The sequence below is a fragment of the Brassica napus genome, chromosome C4 (assembly GCF_020379485.1).
Source record: "Brassica napus cultivar Da-Ae chromosome C4, Da-Ae, whole genome shotgun sequence".
Classification (NCBI taxonomy): domain Eukaryota; kingdom Viridiplantae; phylum Streptophyta; class Magnoliopsida; order Brassicales; family Brassicaceae; genus Brassica; species Brassica napus.
This window is the reverse complement of record NC_063447.1, coordinates 46780416-46801969: the sequence shown is the minus strand read 5'-3', so window position 1 is coordinate 46801969 and position 21554 is coordinate 46780416. Positions and strand designations below refer to the sequence as shown.

The following is a 21554-nucleotide window of genomic DNA, read 5'->3' as shown; positions in this document are numbered from 1 at the left end:
GATATAGAATAGCAACCAGATAGCATAAGCAGGACAAAGGAGAAGAGAAAAGAAAACTAATCCTAAACAAAATACCTATTTAAAGAATAAAAAAATATCCAAGGGATTTATTCTAACATGGAAAACACCAAACATTCGGAAAGGGAAAGAAAGGGGCATCAGCGTTGACGGCGTTGTCTACGGAACTGTGCAATGATCCCAGGACTAGTCACGCTGCGACGACTTATCTCCATGTCACTTCTAACTTTTTGGCGTTGCTTCCAAAAAGCAGCAAACTCTGCCTTCCAAGAAACACTTGATCGATTCACAACGAGATGGTTGGCTTCTTCCAAGCACTTGTGTTTCCACAAGCCATCGTCTGAAGCCAGACACCGCATCTCCGCACATACGCAAGCCATTTTGGCAACACTGTCGCCAGGAACCAACTCAAGTATCTTCATCTTTAGCTCCGTTGGTAGTTGCATCAAGCAAGGTGGAAGTTCCAAACCATACTTCTCGCAAAGACACGTCAGCAACGGGATAGAAAGACCATCTTTCACCATCTTCCAGAACGTGAACACATCGCGGTAGCTGCTGCAAGAGGCTTGTTTCTCGAACTTCAAAGTATCCACAACCAAATCAATAACGGACACAAACTTATTCTTATTGAGACTAACCCTTTGCACCATACCCCCACGGCCTCCTAGCGATCCGTAGACCACGACCGTATTGCTCAAGCTCTGAAACGTAACAGTCACATACTCAACCCTCGTCTTGGTGATTAGCTCAGGGAGAGTATACCTTAGGGATACAGTAAGCAGATCTTTAGAAAAGGTAAACTTATCAAAGAAGCCACGATTGTTTAATAACATGAATCCAGACTCTAACATGACGGCGTGAACTGAAGTAGCCAAGGTAGTCAAGCCACTTTCATCACCAGATTTCTCGAGTAATACCTTTTTCAGAAAGAATGGTACGCTTAACCTTTTGCTTCCAGCAGATGCAACGATCTCAATGTCCAACGGAGAAGAGGGAGGTAGAGAGTAGTAGTAAATGAGGTCACCGGGAGTCATACCAAGAGATCGGAGCGTATCCTCGGGAGACGGCTTGTCATTGCGATTCAGCGAGAAGTGAACGGAGGAAGGCGTAGATGAACTGATCCGATGGCAGAGATCATGGAGGTTGCTTGTATTAGCCAATTCAAATTCTAGGGTTTCCCTAGTCTCGTAACGTCTCAAACGCAGCTTCATCATTTCTGATCTTTTTTTTTTTTTCTACTAACAGCGGCTTTCTTCTCTTTATATAACAAAAACAATTCCAAAAAATTGGTTAACCTAAAGCTGGTTTAGTTATACCTATTAGTATCTATTAGATAATCCATTTAAACCTATTTATGAATGTTTTGTTGTTGTCAAATAATTAATCTATATACATTTTTATTGTATTTTTGGGTTTTATGGAAATTAAGATAATAAACATACGGACTTTAGATCCCTTTTAAAATCTCTAGCCATTTTTTCGACAATTCTACCTGCTTTATGAAGATTCACGTATGATTGCATCACCTGAGCCTTCATGTCAGATACAAAATTCAAAATTGACGGTACTCCTGGTATAGAAGTATTAATGAATCTTTAATCAAACCACTGAACCAATAACCTGAACCTTAATCATTTACTAGATTTTGATCCGGGCTTTAAAAATGCGGGATTTTTTTATTTTTGAATAATTCCACTGAAAGATATAAAGATTTGTTAAATGTAAAATTATATGTTTCAAATTATGTGTAACCTAATTATATATATTTATATAATTTTGTTGATTATGTATGTTTGTAAAAAGATGTATATATGGAGATGGGATTTGACAATGTGGAATATATCAAAAGTTAATTTCGAAGAGTTATCAATAATTTATAGTTTATATATATGGAGATGGAATTTGAAAATGTGGAATATATCAAAAGTTAATTTCGAAGAGTTATCAATGACTTATAGTTTATTAAATTATAAGCTTTGAATTTTTCAAAATATTATATTTACAAATAAATTACTCCCTCCATTTCATATTAGTTATCGTTTTAGAGTTAAAATTTTGATTTATTTTAAGTGTCGTTTTATGTTTCCAATGCAAATTTTATTAACAAAATTTTTTATTTTATATTTCTGTTGGTTGAAATATAGTTAGATTTATAAGTAATGATATTTTTATTTTGAAAATATGCAAAATTAAATGTTTTCTTAATCTATGTGCATAAACCTAAAACAACAATTAAAATGAAACGGAGGGAGTATGTGATAGTTTTACATAAAAATAATTTAATTTTTAAGGAGGTTAAAATTATAATTAAAAATATTGCTAAATTTTTGTGATTTGTTTTCCTTTAGAAGATAAATATTATATAGTATGTCTAGCATCAGTTTATAAAAAAAAGACATGTACAATAAGTTGATGATTCTAATAAAATCGTATGGAAATTTATAATTATAGAGTTAAAATTATAAAAAACTATTTTAAATAAATTATCAGGATAAATGATTACTTCAACTTTCTTTAACTAAATTAATATTGTTTTTAAAGAATCAGTTTCGATCTTTTGTTAGATTGTTTGTTTAGATATTTAAAAGATCTTATTTTTAAAAGGATCAATTTTGAAATCTTGTTTACGTAATGTTATAATATCGAGGGGTTTAATATTTTAAAATAAGTAAAATGGTTGAAAATTTATTTTAGTTTTGTATAATAATTTTAATAATGTATATTTTTAAAAACAACCACATATTTAAATCAACTCTAGTATTAGATATTGGATATTGAGATATAATCTAAACTATAAAATACGAGGAATGTACATATCTCCTATATATTAATCCTGGAGTATTACAACATGTTTTCGTAGCCACGTGTCATCACGAGAATGATTATTATAATTGTTAGAAAAATAAATTGGTCCTTATAAACATACATTATGGTTTTCATTAAGCTAACTATCAAATTAATTAATAGTCTACTAAAGAATATTTTTTTTCTTTCCATAAATAAAAGCTACAGAATTACCTAATATGATTAACATATATATGACAATTAATGATTATGAATAATACATATTTGATAAAAAAAATTTATAACCTCTATCTTTTTTTGTTTAATTTTGTTCTATTAAAAGAAATTAAACAATCACATTAAGCATATAATAAAAAAAATTAGATTTCTTATATGTTATATTTAAAATTTTAAAAAACAACTATAAATTACTAAAAATGGTAAAAATCCCACATTGAAAATTTTGTGATTAATGGTTTAACTTTTTTTTGTTCAACCAAGATACAAATGATAATATATCATAGGGGTGGGCGTTTGGATACATGTTCTGGTTTGTATCGGATATTTCAGTATAAAGTTATAGAACCCGTTCAGGTATTTCTACACTTCGAGTTGGGTTCGGTATTTTATGTTCGGGTTCAGATATTTTGGGTCGGGTTCGGATATTTAAATGTTGAAAAAAAAGTAAATAAATTATTCATTGTTTAAATTTTTTTGTATTTAAAATATATTATAACTTAATAGGTTTTCTAATTTTTAAAAGATTAAACTATTAATAGGTTTGGAGCTAAAACTTTAAAAATAGAAAGACACAAATTTAGTTGTTGTTTTAAAATTTTAGATGCAACTTTTGTTAATGTAAGAAACAAGAGCTTGATATGTATTTTAAGTGAGTAGCAAATGATTTTATCCATAATTATATGTATATTATCTAATTTTGAGCAATAAGCATCATTAATATAAATATTTTGAATAAACTAAGAGAAATAAACTAGAAATATAAGGTTAAGTATACTTATGTTTGGTTATCTTCGCATATCCATTTGGGTTCGGATATTGCTCGTTCGGATTCAGATATTACTTGAATTGGTGAAATAAGTAATTTGTTTTGTTGTTCTAATTAGATGATTTTTAGACCGAGCTGGTGAATATATACTAGACAAAAATTTATATTTCAAGTCTGCACTTAAATTCTATAACATCTTGATATTAGATTTGAACACTAACCTGTTAATATAGTTTGCCGGTGATTTTTTTTCAAAATTTTGATTCTTAGATATGTATATGAAGTGAAACTAATTTTTACAGATGTCCATTTTCTTTAATTGACACTTATGTAATTCACTAAATTCATAAAAAAAAATTAAAAAAAAAAAGAAACTTAACTCATATCTAGGCATGGGCATTCGGGGTCCCAATCGGGTTTCGGTTTTTCGGGTTGATCAAAATCAGCCCCATTCGGATTTTATGAAAGTTCTGTTCGGGGACGGTTCGGGTTCTTTCGGATTCGGGTCGGGGTTAGTAAATCTTCAAAGAACCGGTACAACCCAATATACTTTCGGGTTCGGGTCCCAATTGGTTTTTCGGTTTAAAAATACCTGATTTTTACCTATTTTATAACCAAAACATGAGTAAAATCGGTTCTTTAGTTTTAAAATACCTGATTTATACCTATTTTGTAACCAAAACTTAAGTAAAATCGATTCAAAAATAAGCAACATCAACCGTGATCATTCAAAATCAAACGAAAAATAAAACATATTTACTGATAAAAAGAAAACCAAATAAATAAAAACATAAAACAAAAACCAAGTTCTCATGAAATGAGAAACATTGTTTAACGAAAACAAAATCTAAATCTAAATACTTCAAGATTCAACGGCCAACTTCAACCATCATCCTTCATGTAATAAAACCACCAACCTTCATGTAATAGATAAGTATTTTAGATTTTCAATATTTCTTAGTGTATTTTGGATACATATTAGGAATTGAGATCATGTTTGGTACAAGATCTTTTCGAGGTTTTGAATGTTTCGGGTTCTATCGGATATCCATTTAGATTCGGGTTCAGTTCGGATAATACACATAACCCGAAATACCACAAAACAAGATCCATTTGATATTTACGTCGGGTTCAGATCGGTTCGGATTCATTTTTATCGGATCGAATTCGGTTCGGATTTTCAGATTCGGTTTATTTGTCCAGCCCTACTCATATCAATGAAACAAAGACGAGAACGAAAGCATAATTCTATAGAGGTAAAAAATGAAATCACTTATGGAGAGTCAATAGTAAACAATTCGAGAGCAGAAAACTTAATTCTCTTTCGTCATTATACAATCGATGTTGCCAATTTGGTTTTGGTGATTTGTGTCAGCCGTAAAACTTAATTTCTTTTTGTGCATATGAAGTCTTAAAATAATTTAAATGAGATGTAATACGTTAACTCTTCAACAACGATGGTATATTTAAGAGACCAACATTTGTATTCGTCATTTTATAATCGATAAAGATTGTAGTGTTTCAAATGCTAAAACCATTTCATAAACAAATATTATTATATGAACTCACCCCGCGCATGCGAGCGGGTTATCATCCAGTTATATGGTATTAAGCATGATATAAAACCTATTATATAATTTCATAACGGTTACAATATCAGTACATCAATATTAATATTGATATCAAATGGGCCAAGATATACATCAATGTTTCAGACTAAAACCCATTAGAAAGAAAAGAAAAACATCATTTAGATCAGATGTATTTCATTTATTCTTTTTTTCTTTTTCTAAATTGTAAATATCATAAAATAAAAGGTTTGATTTACAAAGGCAAATCTAAAACTTGCAAAACCTTGGCAAAAAGACGTGAAAAAACAAGGTGAAGCAAAAGTACGACTGAGCAGATGAAATAATCAGCTCAACCACCAAAGGCACTAGGTTCCTGAAACTCTTCTTATGGCGCTTTGCTGTGATGGCATTCCGATCCGGACTTCCTTGTCTATTAGCCTGTGGAGACTAATAGGTGATAATGTGACAGAGTTGTGAACTTTGTATTCCCTCTGTTTCCAGAGGTGGTGATGATAGCTTGATCAGCCAACTTCCTCAAAGTTATGAACAATCATTTATATTCTCCTTCCACGAAGATGGCGACACTAAATCATTTTCCAGAAAAGGATGCCGTCGACGTTGCCTGGCCTAAAAGCTGAGATCACCTACATTAACAATCTTTAGAACCAAGCATTAACTTGGACAATCGCTGAACCGCCTTTTCTTGGCCACCGTAAGAGGTGATCTGATCCATCCCAAGAAAAGTAGGAGTAGATGAACATATATAGTATGTGTCACGTTTTCTCAATATTAAAGATGTTCATAACAAAAGAGAAGTTATATCAATCAAATGTTAAAAATGGCCATAACGAAAGCAATATATAGTTGTCGACGTCGTATTTTAAATAAAAAAAATATACCAAGATATTAGTAGTACAATAGAAACTTTATAAATTAATACTCGATAATTTAATAAACACGCTAAATTAATAAAAAAAATCGGTCTCGAGTTGGACCATTCAAAATATGACACAAATCAATAAAATAATAAGATAATATATTTTTTTAAATCCTTTGTAAATATATTGTCCCACTAAAATCATAAATTAATAATTTATATATAAGGTTTATATAAGTACAAATAAAACAGTGTACCATTTTAGTATATTTTGGTAATATATATTTAGTAAAGTTAAATCTAAAACTACATTTAAATGCTAGGAGGCATATTTCGTACTCAACAATTAGTATAACAAAAACAATGTAAAAGTCAAATTTCTAAAATTTAATTAATATATATATATATACGAAAAATGAACTATTTTTTATTTTACAAAAAGTATATTCTAAAATAGAGAAATCTAAAAAGGGATTTTTTTTTGTAAATTAATAAATTTTTATAGTCTTAACATTATTAATTTATAGATGTTTGACTGTATATTAATAGGCGAGATAAATAAATGTACGGAGAGACAAGACGATCGTTGCTGATTAGTTGGTGTCTTTTTCATTCCGATTTATATCCTTAATTGAGATTTTAATTGTTATGCAAATCCATAATCACGCAAAAAGTAATATCACAGTGAAGATTAGGGGTAAATCTAAAAAAGAGATACTGTTTTAATTGTACTGATTGAAATCAAGGAAACACTTATTTTTAATTACATGAATTAATTTAATTTAAATATTAGTAGTCCAATGCCGGTCCTAAAACAGCAAATGAAAAACATAAAATAAATTTAAAGGTTTCAGAATTTGAACCAGAATTTGAAAACCAGAATTTGAAAATAAGGGGGAGTTATTGGAACCAGAATTTGAAAAGTTTTTAGTGATTTTAGAAGTTGACAAATTTTTAAAAGTTTAGTAGATTTAACAAATGTTTTCTAAATTTCTATCAAATATTTCGTACTAATTTCTATTGATTGTTATTGATTATTAAGTATTTGCACAATGTATATTTTCAAAATGTTTCTCCTTCTAATGTAATATACAAAATATTGTAGAAATTTTCAACAATGAATCTCGATGAGACACTAATGTATTATTGTTTGGTGTGTTCACATAGGCAAATGCATTTTATAGTATTGGTTCTTTGTGTTATGGTTTGCTCTTTGCTTTGTTATGAAAATAGTCATTTTTATCTTCATATTACGTTACAGATTTTTATCAGTCTTATTTTCATTGACATTTTTTTGAGGCATCACTGTTACAAACAAAAGATTATGTTTGAACACACCAAATACGAAACTAACCGACAAAGAGATCTTCTGAAAATCACAGGTCAAACCAGAAAAATATATCATACGGTATGTGAATATTTTTATAGCTACACAAATTTCAGAAATCTTATAAGTAGATATGATATTTTCAAAGTCTAGGTTTATGAGTAAAAATATAAAGAATTTAGCTCCCAATAACCATAGAATTTAATAGAATAGCAAAATCAATAAAAACTAAACTTTTTCAATAACAAAAGATTTGAATGGAATTTAAAAGTCTTTAAACCAATAACAATGGATTTTGGAAAGATTTTAAAAATTCATAAACCAATAACAATGAATTTTTAAAATTTTATAATTCCTTAAGAATTCTTAAACCAATAACCCCCCCTAAGACTGATAAAAATCTATCGCGTAATATGAAAATAAAAATGACTATTTTCATACCAAAGCAAAGAGCAAACCATAACACAAAGAACCAATACTATAAAATGCATTTGCCTATGTGAACACACCAAACAATAATACACTAGTGTCTCATCGAGATTCATTGTTGAAAATTTCTACAATATTTTGTATATTACATTAGAAGGAGAAACATTTTGAAAATATACATTGTGCAAATACTTAATAATCAATAACAATCAATAGAAATCAGTACAAATTATTTGATAGAAATTTAGAAAACATTTGTTAAATCTACTAAACTTTTAAAAATTTGTCAACTTCTAAAATCACTAAAAACTTTTCAAATTCTGGTTCCAATAACTCCCCCTTAAAATGTATTTATGTCATTATTGTTCTCACCAAAAGAAAGATCGATTTGCATTCATGGTTCACTTTCGTCTTTAAATTTTTTGTTTTGTCTTTAGAATCTTGAAATTGTGTATTCCCTCAGTTTTATAATAAGAGTTTTTTTTTTGCAGTATAAGTAAAAAGAATTCAATTTTCTTTATAAAATTGTTGATATCGTTTACATTTGTGACTAACTACATAATATATCAATTTTTCTTATTGATTGAATTGATTTATTTAATGATAGTAAAAAAATATATAAAAAATAGGCTTCTGATCTAAAAGATTAATTTTTCTTACCAAAAGTCATTGGTAAATTACTGTTGATAAGTCAAGTTAATTTTCTTACTTGTCATCTTCTCAGTGATCTTAGATAATTTTGTTTATTTATCATTTTTTATGATTCTGACCGAGGAATCATCAATTTAAACTTATCATATTATTTAAACTTAATTAAATAAGTAGAAATAATAATTAAAATAGAAATTAGAATATTTTGCTCGATGCAATCTTTAAAATTATATTTTTTATAAAATTAATTCTAAGAATACATCTTCATCTTCAAAAAAAATTATGTATTATATTATATGAAATATTTTGCTTGAGACAGCCTTTAAGATAATAGTTGGCTTAATATTTTAATATGTATTAGTTTATTTTAAATAACTAATTTATAATTTGTTATAATGAAATAATATTATATTTGATTGCAGTTTATATGATTTTTATCTTTATCGCAATGTGAATATGTTGCTATAAGACAAACAAAATTATATATATCTTAAATTTTTTAAACTATCCGAATTTTTATATATATATTTTTGATTAGAGCTTAAATTTATTGAGTAATATATTATTTTTAATATAAAAATAAATAAAAATACAAATGCTGTGAGAATGTTTACGGGATCTCTTATATTATATTTCATAATGTCTTGGAAATTAATCTTATATTATTTATTAATTGTATTCACAACTAAACTGTAGCTAATAATTAATATTTGTTGATGACAAAAAAAATATTTGTTAAAACCCCAAAACATTTTAATTATATCCAAGTAATATAATAAAATACTAGATTTTAATCTGCGCTTGAAAAGCGCGGGTTTCTTTTTAAAATTAGATAATTATTAATGAATTTCTATATAAGATAGTGTATAGGTCCGGACACATTTATTTAGAACTAAAAACTGAACCTTACCAAACTGAAAAAAAAAATCAAAACCAGGATTGAAAGGAATTTCATAAATAACCGTGCATATCATATATCTCTAGAGCATAAATATTGAAACCAAACCGAGAGCCTAATGGGTACCTGAATTTTAAAATACAAATTATATACTTATAAATATTAAATATATTCAATTTATAAATAACTGAATATCCTAAAAATAATATATATAAACAGAACTACCTAAAAAAATAAATTACCCGAATAGTTTTTTATTCAAAATATTAAAAAGTATTTTAACTATCCGATATTTTTACTCGAACAATCTGAATTACCTAATATTTAACTGAAAGATCCAAATTATCTGATATTTTATCTATAAATTCCTAATTACCAGAAAAACCTGAATCGAACTGGAACTGAGTTTGACCAATTTTTATTGCATATTTGCCGGTTCTCAACTTTTCTACTGAACCAAACTAAAATAATCCAACTGAAACCAAACCAAATTTTATAAATAATTGAACAGTTTCTAGATTTTTAGAACCAAGACACCAAAAACCAAAATACCGAACAGAAACCTAGTGTTGAGAACTAATAGTAAATATACATTTAAATGATGCGAAGAAAACATTCTATTTTTACAATTTATTTAATTTTTTTTACTGGCGGTAGATATATGGTTATAGATGAAATAATATATAAGCAGTGTTTTTATATTCGATCCGGACTCGCGGTCGAACCGCAAAACCCAGTTGCCGTATATAATTACGACTGGCTTATGTTTTTCATATATCATTCTATCAAATATTCTACCAGCTGATTTGTTTCCAAAAAAAATAAGATTTAATGAAAAATTATTAATTAAAAATCTGAGAAAAACCAAAAACCCATTATTAACCTATGAACCAACACAGTCGATCCGGAAAAACCCTAGAAAATCTTATAATATTTTTAAAATTGAAGTTAGTTTCTCATATAATTTATAATAGTAAATAAAAGAATAAAATATTTGATTTGTCATATAAAGTAAATGCATTGTATTTATATTATGCATTTCAAATTATATGTTTTGTAACCGTTGAATCCATCGTATTCATCGTACATGACTTTCCATGATTTTCCTCGCTAAGCGAGGTTTATTGTTAGTGAATAAGAATTTTTTGGTAAAGAAGGTTTTTCGGTGAATAAGATTTTGGATGTTGGAAATTCTTCTTCTTCGATTTGAGTTCTAGTGAGGAATTGCTTCTTATCTCCTTTTCGGTTCTCTTTCTCTGTCTTTTCGTCGGCTCGATCGGATATGATCGACACATAGCACCACAGGGCACAAGCTGGAGAGGGAGATCTCTCGAATACGGTGGCGGAGCCATACAAAGAGTCGGAATTATTAAAACATGATACGAAAGCACTAATATGACGATGAGTAATATAGTGTTGCAAAATATCATCTCCAAAACTTTCACATAAGCATTTGACCAATAACATAAGTTCGTGGAGGTGTATGAAACAATTTGGATATCATATATAAACTATAGTTAGAATAATTAATGGTGTATAGATAAAGTAATTAATTGTAGGACCAAAAATAATTAATAGGTCCAAACTACTTTTAAAAGTAAATTTTTTCAGAATGATTCTCTTTTAATATTATTGATTTTCAAACTTACGATTTTTGAATTTGACACAAATACTAAATCACAACTCATATATGGTAGTTTCTCTTTTTAATTTTTAATTTTTCATAATTATGAGATGCACGAGTTAAGATGATTAATATAATATAGTAAAATTTAATGTTGCTCTTACATTTTTAATCAATCGAAAGTTCTTTATCAATTTTTATTAACATATTAGTTTATCAAATTTTTTATAAATTTCAGATATATACAAAACTTGCTTAAGTAATACTCCCTCTGTTCCCGAAAGTAAGATTTTTTAGCGTTCTCACGTTTATTAAGAATACAATAAATGTTTACAATTTATTTTAAAATTTATTTTTCAATACACTTTGCAATAACTATCCACCAATGAAATTTAATCAATTCAAATATTCACAAGTAATGTTTCTAAAAAAAAATACAAATTGATACAAAACTTTTGATTGATTTAGAAAATCCTACTTTCGGGAACGGAGAGAGTATTTAAATAATATTATCTTCCGATATCGCGGAAAGTCATCTAATTTGTAAATTATTGTTGATATGTCAACAAATATAACATCTCGTTATTATTTTCATTAATAACAAACTAATGTAAATTTGATTTTTGTAACATAAATCAATTATGACAATTACTTGAGAAATAATTCTCGTGGCCGTTATAATTTGGTCTTTTTCCACTTTATGAATATGATGGGCATAAGGCTATAAAAAGTCTTTGTATCTTTCTCATATCATGCAAATTCATACGAACAAACATAACAAATATTCTTTTATTTTTTTATGTTTAAGAGTACAACACAGAATATGTTCTACATGTTTTGTTCTTTAGTGATGTGAAATGGAAATATATGCAGTTGTATTCTGAAATTTTATAATTCTATGCAAACTTTTACACAATGGGGCGTTTACAGAATTGAAAAAAAAAGAGTATTTTTCCTATGAAAACCCTTTTCCTATCCAAATTTGTATATTGGTATTTATATTTATCTATTTACTAGGTGACTGGTCCGCACCCTGTGCGGGCATAAAAAGATTCAAAATATGTATATACAATAATAGTGTATAGTTTTAGAAGTTACAAATTTTATATCGCCAGAAAGTGAAATTTGTGTTGTATATATGTTGTTATTGTATATTTTAGGAATAAATATTATATTTAAGTTTTTTTTATATTTTTGTTAAAAAACAGTGACATATTAAAAAAATATGATAAAAAGTTATAATATAATCCATAAGTATTATAAATTAAAAATACAATTCTTGATTAAAAGAATCCAATAGAAACCTGCAAAAAATTATTAAATTATGTTAGCAATTATACGTTATAAAATAATTCGACAGATTTCTAAATTTCTAAATTCTATTGAACATAAAATAATATTTAATTCACATACCATTATCCAAATAGTCTGAAAATTGCTTTGTAGTCAACTACAATCGATCTTTTATCTCTGTTATTGATCTGTTAATAGAGGTGTCTAGAAAATCTTGTGCTATAAGACAGTTACTCTTAAATTTACTGCAGCCGACCTGCTGAAGATAGGACCATTCCTTTGACTGTCATTGCTGAGCGTACTAAACTTTCCATTGAAGATGCTGAGCACCTTCTCATGAAGAGTCTTTCTGTAAGTAGTTTCTTCTTGTCTATTTCTCCCTCGTTTCGTGCAGTTACCATTTGCATTTTGCTATGGGCAAGGAGGAGAGTTATGTCTAATGACTAACATAGTAATCTTCCCTAGTTTAGGAACAACATAGGAAACATCACTATATAGTCTTTCCATTGTTTAACAAAGGGCTGGGAACATTCCTGACGTATCGAAATAGAAGGATGGTGTCTTGTGTATGCTTAGAAGTCTGTGGAATCTAAAAAAGTGAGAATGAATGATGCAGGTGCATCTGATTGAGGGGTTTATAGATCAAGTGAATGGAACAGTTTATATCTCATGGGCGCAACCGAGAGTGTTGGGGATTCCACAGATCAAGTCTTTGAGGGATCAATTGGACAGTTGGGTCGACAAAGTTCACACCACTTTGCTATCTGTTGAGGCTGAGACACCAGATCTTGTTGCGGCATAATAAAAACCTACCTTTTTTTTTCCTTTTAGAGCTGGTGATTATAACTCTATTTCTGGGACAAGGTGCAAGAATATTAGTAATTGCAGTGTTTTTGAAGTTAAAATTGCTTTGGATTATTGTTCCATTTTCAAGATTCTCCTTTTTTTAACCCGTTACTTGTCGCTATAATATTACAAAAATACGATCACTGTTGGGGGCTACACGGACCAAGAGCAACTGATTGGTCCTTAATTAGTTACTTCGGATTGAGAAAACGGAAAGAACCATAAACACTGAGGAAGTTTGAACCATAAACACTGACGAAGTTTGCACCAGTCAACTAAAATATGATAAAAAAGTTATAATATAATCCATAAGTAATATAAATTAAAAGTACAATTCTTGATTAAAAAAATCTAATAGAAACCTGCAAAAAATTATTAAATTATGTTAGCAATTATACGTTATAAAATAATTTGATAGATTTCTAAATTTCTAAATTCTATTGAATATAAAATAATATTAAATTCACATACCATTATCAAAATAGTTTGAAAATGGCTTTGTAGTCAACTATAATCCATCTTTTATCTCTGTTATTGACCTGTTAATAGAAGAAACAAATAAATGTAAGAATTTATTAATTTAAATTTTTTATCGAATACAAAATAGGTTAAAATTACATACCGTTGACTATGGAATATTCCGACAAAAGTTGATAAAATATGATAAGAAGTTATAATATCATCGGCTTTTCCAACAAAAGTTGTCTGAAAAAATCCAATTTTGTACGGATGTGTGGTTGTCTGATAATCACCAATAGCATCATACACTTTGAATAAATGGACGACCACTGCATCTCCCTCAGTTAGTCTGTCTTCGTACTTTTTGATGAGCTATTCACCAACTGAAGCATGAATTCTTGTCTCCTGATTGAACATATAAAAATTATATGAGTTAGACAACTAAATGATAATAGTGGCGTGAAAACAGAATAAGAAAGTATGAAACATTATTGCAATTGTAAATTTGAGTTCATTGTAAAGTAAAAATAAAATAAGAGACGATTCTGAGTTGCAAAAAATGTAGTAATATCATTACTTACTTCTCCATCAACGAAAACCATTTCGAAGGTGTTTCCGGATTCTTTGTTATAGTTTCTCCACAAGCGAAGAATCCTAACTTCAATACGACATGTATCTCTACGCGGTTTTAATTCTCTAACATAAGAAACTCTGTTTTTGGGGGCTAGAACCATTGCCATTGTTTTTTTAAAACGTTCAGTGAGAGAAATACGTTTGTATTGACATCCCTTAAGGGTATTCTTTATATATACTCTACCTTACTTTTTTGTGTTATTAGGGGGATATTTTTCATAATAAATGACGTTTAGGAAATATTTTACATAATAAATAATGAAACAATTGAAGAAAGATATTAAAGTTATATTGTCATAAAATGATTTGCAATAATTATGAAATAAACTTGCGCAAGTAATTCATATTCAGAATAAGGTAAGTTATTAAAAACGAATTAACAAATTTGCATTTAAACAATGTAATAAATATGATATCAAGGTGCGAAATTAAATTATAATTCAAAATAAGGTAAGTTATTAATAAATGAATTAACAAATTAGAAACATTAAGGTAAATTACATTGAAACTATCATTGATATATTAATAAACTTGCGCAAGTAATCCTAAGTAAGGTAAGTTGACCAACTTACGCAAGTAATCTAGGCCCTTTACCTTGTGTCTAATTTAGGCATGTACATAAATTCGTTTGTCTAATTTAGGCCCGTACCAACATTAAGGTAAACCTAGGCCCGTTTATATTTTTCCAAGTAATCTAGGCCCGTACATAATTCGTTGTCATGTCCGCGAATAAACTAAGTTAGAAATAGGCTATAGATGGTTAATCAACTTGCGCAAGTAATCCTAATCACTTAATATTGTTTCTGGTACAAAAGACTTACGGGATGACTGCAGCATCAATGAGTTCAGGATAAGTGAGCAGCACTGGATTTCTTCAAGCTGCAGTGTTATTTTCACTGGAGTTTTGCTTACTCCCTGGCATCAAGAACACCTTGTGATTAGCATAGCATGGATATAAAACTTTTCTTCACTAAACATGAGGAAAAGACGAGGGAGATAAACACAAGTGGTGAAATGAAATCAGTCATATAAACAGAAGTGAGTTAAACGGAAATGATTCTATAAATGGCATATAAGGCACCTGGTCAGTTTAGAAAAAAATAATTTAGTGAAAAAACAACCGGAAATGAGTTATCCATTAATATCAGCAGAACAGATTTCAGTGTCTACTAAAGTTTAGTTCGCACGTTTGAGCTCATGTCTTTGCCATTTATAGAAGGTATATAAACTATAAATAGCAATCCAGGAAGAAAGAAAGGGGAGGAAGTACCTCAAAGTTTCTCATTTGTTTCATGAGTGTTGTTGTTCTGTGTCGTCGCTGGGCTCGGACTAAAGAAGGTAAAGCTTGGCATAGATGGGAGTGTTGATTCAGGTTGTTCCCCAACAAAAGAAAACCCACCAAAACCAGAAGTTGGCGGTGCACTGTTGTTATCCGCGGGTAAGAAAGAGGAGAATGATGATATATCCTGAATATCAATCGATTCCTCTAACTGCCCCATGCTAAAGGTATAGTTAGGCATGGGCATTTAGGGTCCCAATCGGGTTTCGGTTTTATCCAATCGGGTTTCGATTTTTCGGGTTGATCAAAATCAGTCCCATTTGGATTATATGAAAGTTCGGTTCGGGATCGGTTCGGGTTCTATCGGGTTCGGGTCGGGGTTAGTAAATCTTCAAAGAACCGGTACAACCCAATATACTTTCGGGTTCGGGTCCCAATTGGTTTTTCGGTTTAAAAGTACCTGATTTTTACCTATTTTATAACCAAAACATGAGTAAAATCGGTTCTTTAGTTTTAAAATACCTGATTTGTACCTATTTTGTAACCAAAACTTAAGTAAAATCGATTCAAAAATAAGCAATATCAACCGTGATCATTCAAAATCAAACGAAAAGTAAAATATATTTATTGATAAAAAGAAAACCAAATAAATAAAAACATAAAACGAAAACCAAGTTCTCATGAAATGAGAAACATTGTTTAACGAAAACAAAATCTAAATCTAAATACTTCAAAATTCAACGGCCATCTTCAACAATCATCCTTCATGTAATAGAACCACCAACCTTCATGTAATAGATACGTATTTTATATTTTCAATATTTCTTAGTGTATTTTGGATACATATTAGGAATTGAGATCATGTTTGGTACAAGATCTTTTCGAGGTTTTGAATGTTTTGGGTTCTATCGGATATCCATTTAGATTCGGGTTCGGTTCGGATAATACCCATAACCCGAAATACCACAAAACAAGATCCATTCGGTATTTACGTCGGGTTCAGATCGGTTCGGATTCGTTTTTATCGGATCGGATTCGGTTCAGATTTTCGGGTTCGGTTTATTTGCCCAGCCCTAGGTATAGTCTTGCTCCCGAGAAACATACTCTATGGAGAAAGAACATCCACCACTCTCCAACCCTTCATATCCAACCCCATCTTGATCATATTGTCCTTGTCCTGGCTCAGATGAATGCTCCATCCAAGAGTGAGCTGCAAGACAAATCATCATTTCAAAATAAAGAACTTTCAAACCATAGAGTACCCTAAATCTTGAACCTTTTCATAAAGCTTCAAGCTTGGTGCTATTGCAGAGACAGCTACTTTCCTCACCTACTTATCAAACTTCGTATGATCAAAAACTTCCAACCTGTAACAAATTCCAAAACAGATTTGAAACACTTTAAATTATATCAAAGATCATGTCCTCAAGTCTCCAGACAAACAAGCAAAATCAATGACACACGAGACCTATCTAAAATCCAATGAAACCTAAAGGACAAACATTATCCAAAAAAAAAACATTTTTTTGAAATGTAAAAGAAGATTTTCAGACAAAACAATTACACACAATCGTGTTCCAAATAATAAGCAAGATTCGACAAGAGAGTCTAATCCCCAAATCCAATTAAACCCAAAAACCCTAATCCCCAAATCCAATTAAACAATCTGAAGTCAAAACCGTGCGATCTCACAAACATACCCCTATTAAACGATCAAGGTTCGACTTCCACACGGATAGCGCGAACTCCAGCGACTTTTTGTCTACCTCCACATCGTCATCGCAAATCAAAACACCGCGAGTGTCTACAGAAGGGCGAGGGAGGGACCTGGCGTTTGAGGCTGCTCGATGATTGCTGAATCAGAGATATCGAAGCTGTACGAAGCGAGTTTGATCTTGCAAATCTCCGGCGGCTTTAGGTGTTGCAGAAAAAAAGAGATTGAAGAAAGATAAATCTGTATTTCTTTAATGAACGACAAAAACAAATTTTTAATGTTCGGTGATGTAAAAAATAAACAAAAACAAAAACAATCGACCAATTAAATTATAAGGATTTTGTTGAGAGTGTCTGTATGAAACTGATTTCTCAATTAATATACAAAGAGATTTATGTAAAATGTTACAATTATCAGTTTGTCCGTAGAATTTGCGTTTCTACATACCTATTGTTCCATGCCAGTGGACTCTCACTCCGAACTTAGAATACTCGCAGCACTTTCTTTGATAGTTAAATGGTAGTACCGTGTTTGAGCTATCAACTCCAAATTTTAGTAATTGTAAAAGAGCTCCAAATTTCATGACTGTTTTTATACAGTCCAAACAAATAGTTAATGATGTTTACAAAAAAAGTCTTATTGCCCGTTACCACTTTTAAATATAGATTAGAAAATAAAAATAATACCACACTACTAGAGTAATCCTCTTTCTAGGAGAGCGGCTTTGATAGCTTTCAGAGAGTCCTCTATTTCATCACTAAGCTGGTGGGGACTTGGTATGACATTTGGGTCGACCGCAATGGAGATTACCATCTTTTCCGCATAACTTAAGAAATTTTTGTATAGGCATTGACAGTGCCGGCCCTTGACACAAGCGGAGGAAGCATGTGCTTTCGGCCGTCATATTATTATCTAATTTATCGGCCACATATTCCTATAAATGTGCCTCTGGTCTAGTGGTAACGCTGTCACAAAGGATTGCAACGAGGCTGGGTTCAAACCTCCTTACGGAATGTTTTATTTTTCAGCCTTTTATTTATTATTTGCTTGTGGTCTCAAAATGTGTAGGACCGGCTCTGGGCATTGACTATACAAAAATAAGAAGAGAAACTCGATATGAGAAGATAAAGAGAAATGAACAAAAAAAGGAGAAAAACTTACATGAGCATGTCCATAGACACTTGGGGCGATGTACACAATAGGATGGCCATGAAAACTGATTTCATCGGTAGGCCCAATCATGTTTGAGATGAATGTGGTTGTGTTCGAAACAAGACGTTTGAGTAATGTCCCACCTAACTACAATGACAAGAGGCTAGTTTTTTTATAAGAACTCCACATGGTGAAAATTATTTGAGCTCATCTGATCAGTTAATATAATATACCTTAGCTCCGAAGGCATTGAAGATGAATTCTGTACTCGAAAATGCTAAAGCAGGTAGAAGAGAGTGTTTTTTTCCGATCCATAGCTGATTTAGCCTTTGATAGGTACACTAATGGATCAGCCTCTAAACATATCGAGATGGGGAAGCTAATAGAACTGAAGTAATTTCCCCATCTACATTTTGAATTCTTCGCCATCATATCCGCCAGTGGCTACATAGTATATACGCATGGTTTACCTTATGTCACAATAAATTTTGTTTCTTATTATATATTGAAAACCTTTTCAATTAAAAGGTTTCAAAAAGTATCTCAGCAAAAAAAAAGAAGAAGATGAAAACGTTTATTTAGAAGCTATGGAAACTAATGAAAATATCTCTGTACTTGTCCTCATGAGTGGCCTAACTGTTTTACAAAATTTAATTTAATTATAACTTATGAAAATATCTCGGTACTAATCATCATGAGTGGCCTAACTATTTTCAAAATTAAATTAAATCCCTTTACTATTATCCGAGGAGCATTCTAAATAATAAACATTTGCCTCACGTGTTATTATCAAGATTGCAATTACTTATGTGTCATCATGAGAGTTCTTATCATATCATTCAGTGAATAACCCTTACTTGCCTAGACTAATTACATATAGTGCCATTGGACATTTAAGTTTCATGTTTATGCATAATATAATTGATTTTGATGGATTATACGTATATCTCTTATTTTCATGCGAGTTTTAAAAATGTATTTATTGCTTTCATACTTATATCCTCTCATTCTTTCTTGGCTGTATTTTTTTTTGCAACCTAACAATAATAGTCAACTGTATTGTAATCATTATCGCATTGTAAACAAGTTTTTATTTCATATATTTCTTATTGGATGATTTACATTCTATAAAATGTAATATTGGTGTATGAGTTTTATATGGAGTGATAACACATTTCGTAGTTTGAAAAAAATAGGACCATATATTGATCAACGTTGTAGAAAGTTGCTATATTTCTAATAAACTATAGTTTACTACATAAATATAATGCATAATCTAACTTCTTTTTTAATGGTATACGTACTATGTAAGCGTATAGTTTAAATATTATATATAATATAATGCATAATCTAATCCTTTTTAATCTTGTATGTACTAGGTGGTGCGCAAACAAATTTAGTGACTATATATATGGCAATTTTTCAATGCAATTTAATAATATTTGCCCAATATTTCAAATCATTGAATGTATAAATTAATTGCCATATATATTGGGAATTCGAAAAATTATTTCTTGATTCACACGAGAACGCGGAAGATCGACATTGAATGCCATATATATTGGGCAAATATTAATAAATTTATTTACTTTCCATTATATATTCACAAATTAGCATTCGAAAAATTATTATAGGAAAGTTTTGACTCAGACCAGTATTCATATGGAAATTAGAACAATTTGTGCTACAATTATTTATTAATTTAAAGTCATATACAAATTCTATTCAATTCCTTAGATTAAGCACTAAGATTCTGAAATTAAGGACTCAACCCATCACAACACGTCAATCTGGTTATATTCAATCAAATTAATTTACAAAGTTAATTTTGTTTCCTATATGTTGATTTCTTAATTATATTACTTTCCATAATTTTAAAATTGGCAGGTAAAAGTTAGGGATTAATTCGATTTGATTTAGGCGAGATAATACTCTTTTCTCTCTAATCTTTCATAAGCAAAACCCTATAAGTGATCTCTGTATATAGCAGTAGACTGAAATTCATCCACATCAAAACCTACTATTTTTCTACATACAAAAAAAAATCATGAATTTCGTCTTTGATTTTGCTTACATTTTTTTTTACCATGATATGGTCGATTAAAGAATGTGATTAACAATGATGGGTTTCAAAAATTATTTTTGAACCTAACGATGTTCCAGAAATCGATGTTTTCAGAAAGAGGTATAACATTTCGTTTACTGAATTTGATAAATATATGTGTTTAGTTTGGTAAGTTGATACTTTGTTATGACTTTCTATAGAATTGCAAACCACGAGTTCTGAAGACACTTCTAAAAGTAGTTGTGGTTTTATCAATTTTTTATTTGTTTCTTTATAAATTTGTTTCTTTCATATTTTATTATTCTGTTGCATATGTTTCATTTTATTTTATATTCATAATTTATATTATGAAAACAATAATGCTCTTGCTTTTTTTTTTCATCTTAAATTCATAATAAATTTATATAAGTCTTTACTTACTCTTTTAGATGTATTTCCATAAAATATAATTAAAATACCCCAATAAATTAGTCTCTATAGTTTTAAAGTTATAATCTCTTTTAATCCATCACCCCGCGCAAGGCGCGGGTCACCACCTAGTCTTTATATATTAAAACAGAAGTCACAACCTTGATTCATGTGTGATTTTTTTTAAAATGGACCTAATGGACATATTCCTAGAAAGTCATATTACATTTAATACCTAATTTTATTATTTGAATTTTGGGTATACCAGAAATTTTTATTGGGCTATCAATAATTGGATTTAAACAATAGATGATTCATTGGATTTATGGATATTATAAATTAAATAGATATAATTTATTGTTGTAATACTATACCTCTATATGCTAAATATTTAAATATTTGTCGATGTTAACTTTTAAAATTATAATGATTTTTTTTAAAATAACAAAAATCATATTATCTAACAATGATTAATCTTTACTACCTTAAACCAATGAAAACAAATTTTAAACTATATAGT

The 21554-nt window shown here is 29.6% G+C and overlaps 1 protein-coding gene and 2 long non-coding RNA genes across 5 annotated transcripts; 1 reads left to right on the top strand and 2 right to left on the bottom strand.

The window, feature by feature from the left end:
- Positions 1–63: 63 nt before the first annotated feature.
- LOC106435907 (F-box protein SKIP22-like) lies at positions 64–2032 on the bottom strand. Its single transcript, XM_013876842.3, has one exon. The coding sequence runs from the start codon at positions 1230–1232 to the stop codon at positions 159–161; it is 1074 nt and encodes a 357-aa protein (XP_013732296.1). The 5' UTR covers positions 1233–2032; the 3' UTR covers positions 64–158.
- A 10684-nt stretch (positions 2033–12716) lies between these two features.
- Positions 12717–13280, top strand: LOC125586298. Its single transcript, XR_007322803.1, has 2 exons — positions 12717–12829; positions 13095–13280. It is a non-coding gene; the product is annotated as an uncharacterized LOC125586298 (long non-coding RNA).
- Positions 13281–13541: 261 nt separating this feature from the next.
- LOC106435905 lies at positions 13542–20849 on the bottom strand. Of its 3 annotated transcripts, none has more exons than XR_007322801.1 (9): positions 18795–20849; positions 17857–18708; positions 17396–17657; positions 16972–17062; positions 15687–16905; positions 15238–15331; positions 13947–14188; positions 13796–13863; positions 13542–13686 (listed from the first exon to the last, which is right to left on the bottom strand). It is a non-coding gene; the product is annotated as an uncharacterized LOC106435905 (long non-coding RNA). The 3 variants fall into 3 exon arrangements; XR_007322802.1 differs by having other exon boundaries at positions 17396–17607; positions 18795–20848; XR_007322800.1 differs by lacking the exons at positions 17857–18708; positions 18795–20849 and having other exon boundaries at positions 17396–17785.
- Positions 20850–21554: the final 705 nt, after the last annotated feature.

What these genes read in the sequence shown, in the direction of transcription:
- LOC106435907 (XM_013876842.3), bottom strand. Translation starts at nt 1,232, where the DNA reads ATGATGAAGCTGCGTTTGAGACGTTACGAGACTAGGGAAACCCTAGAA.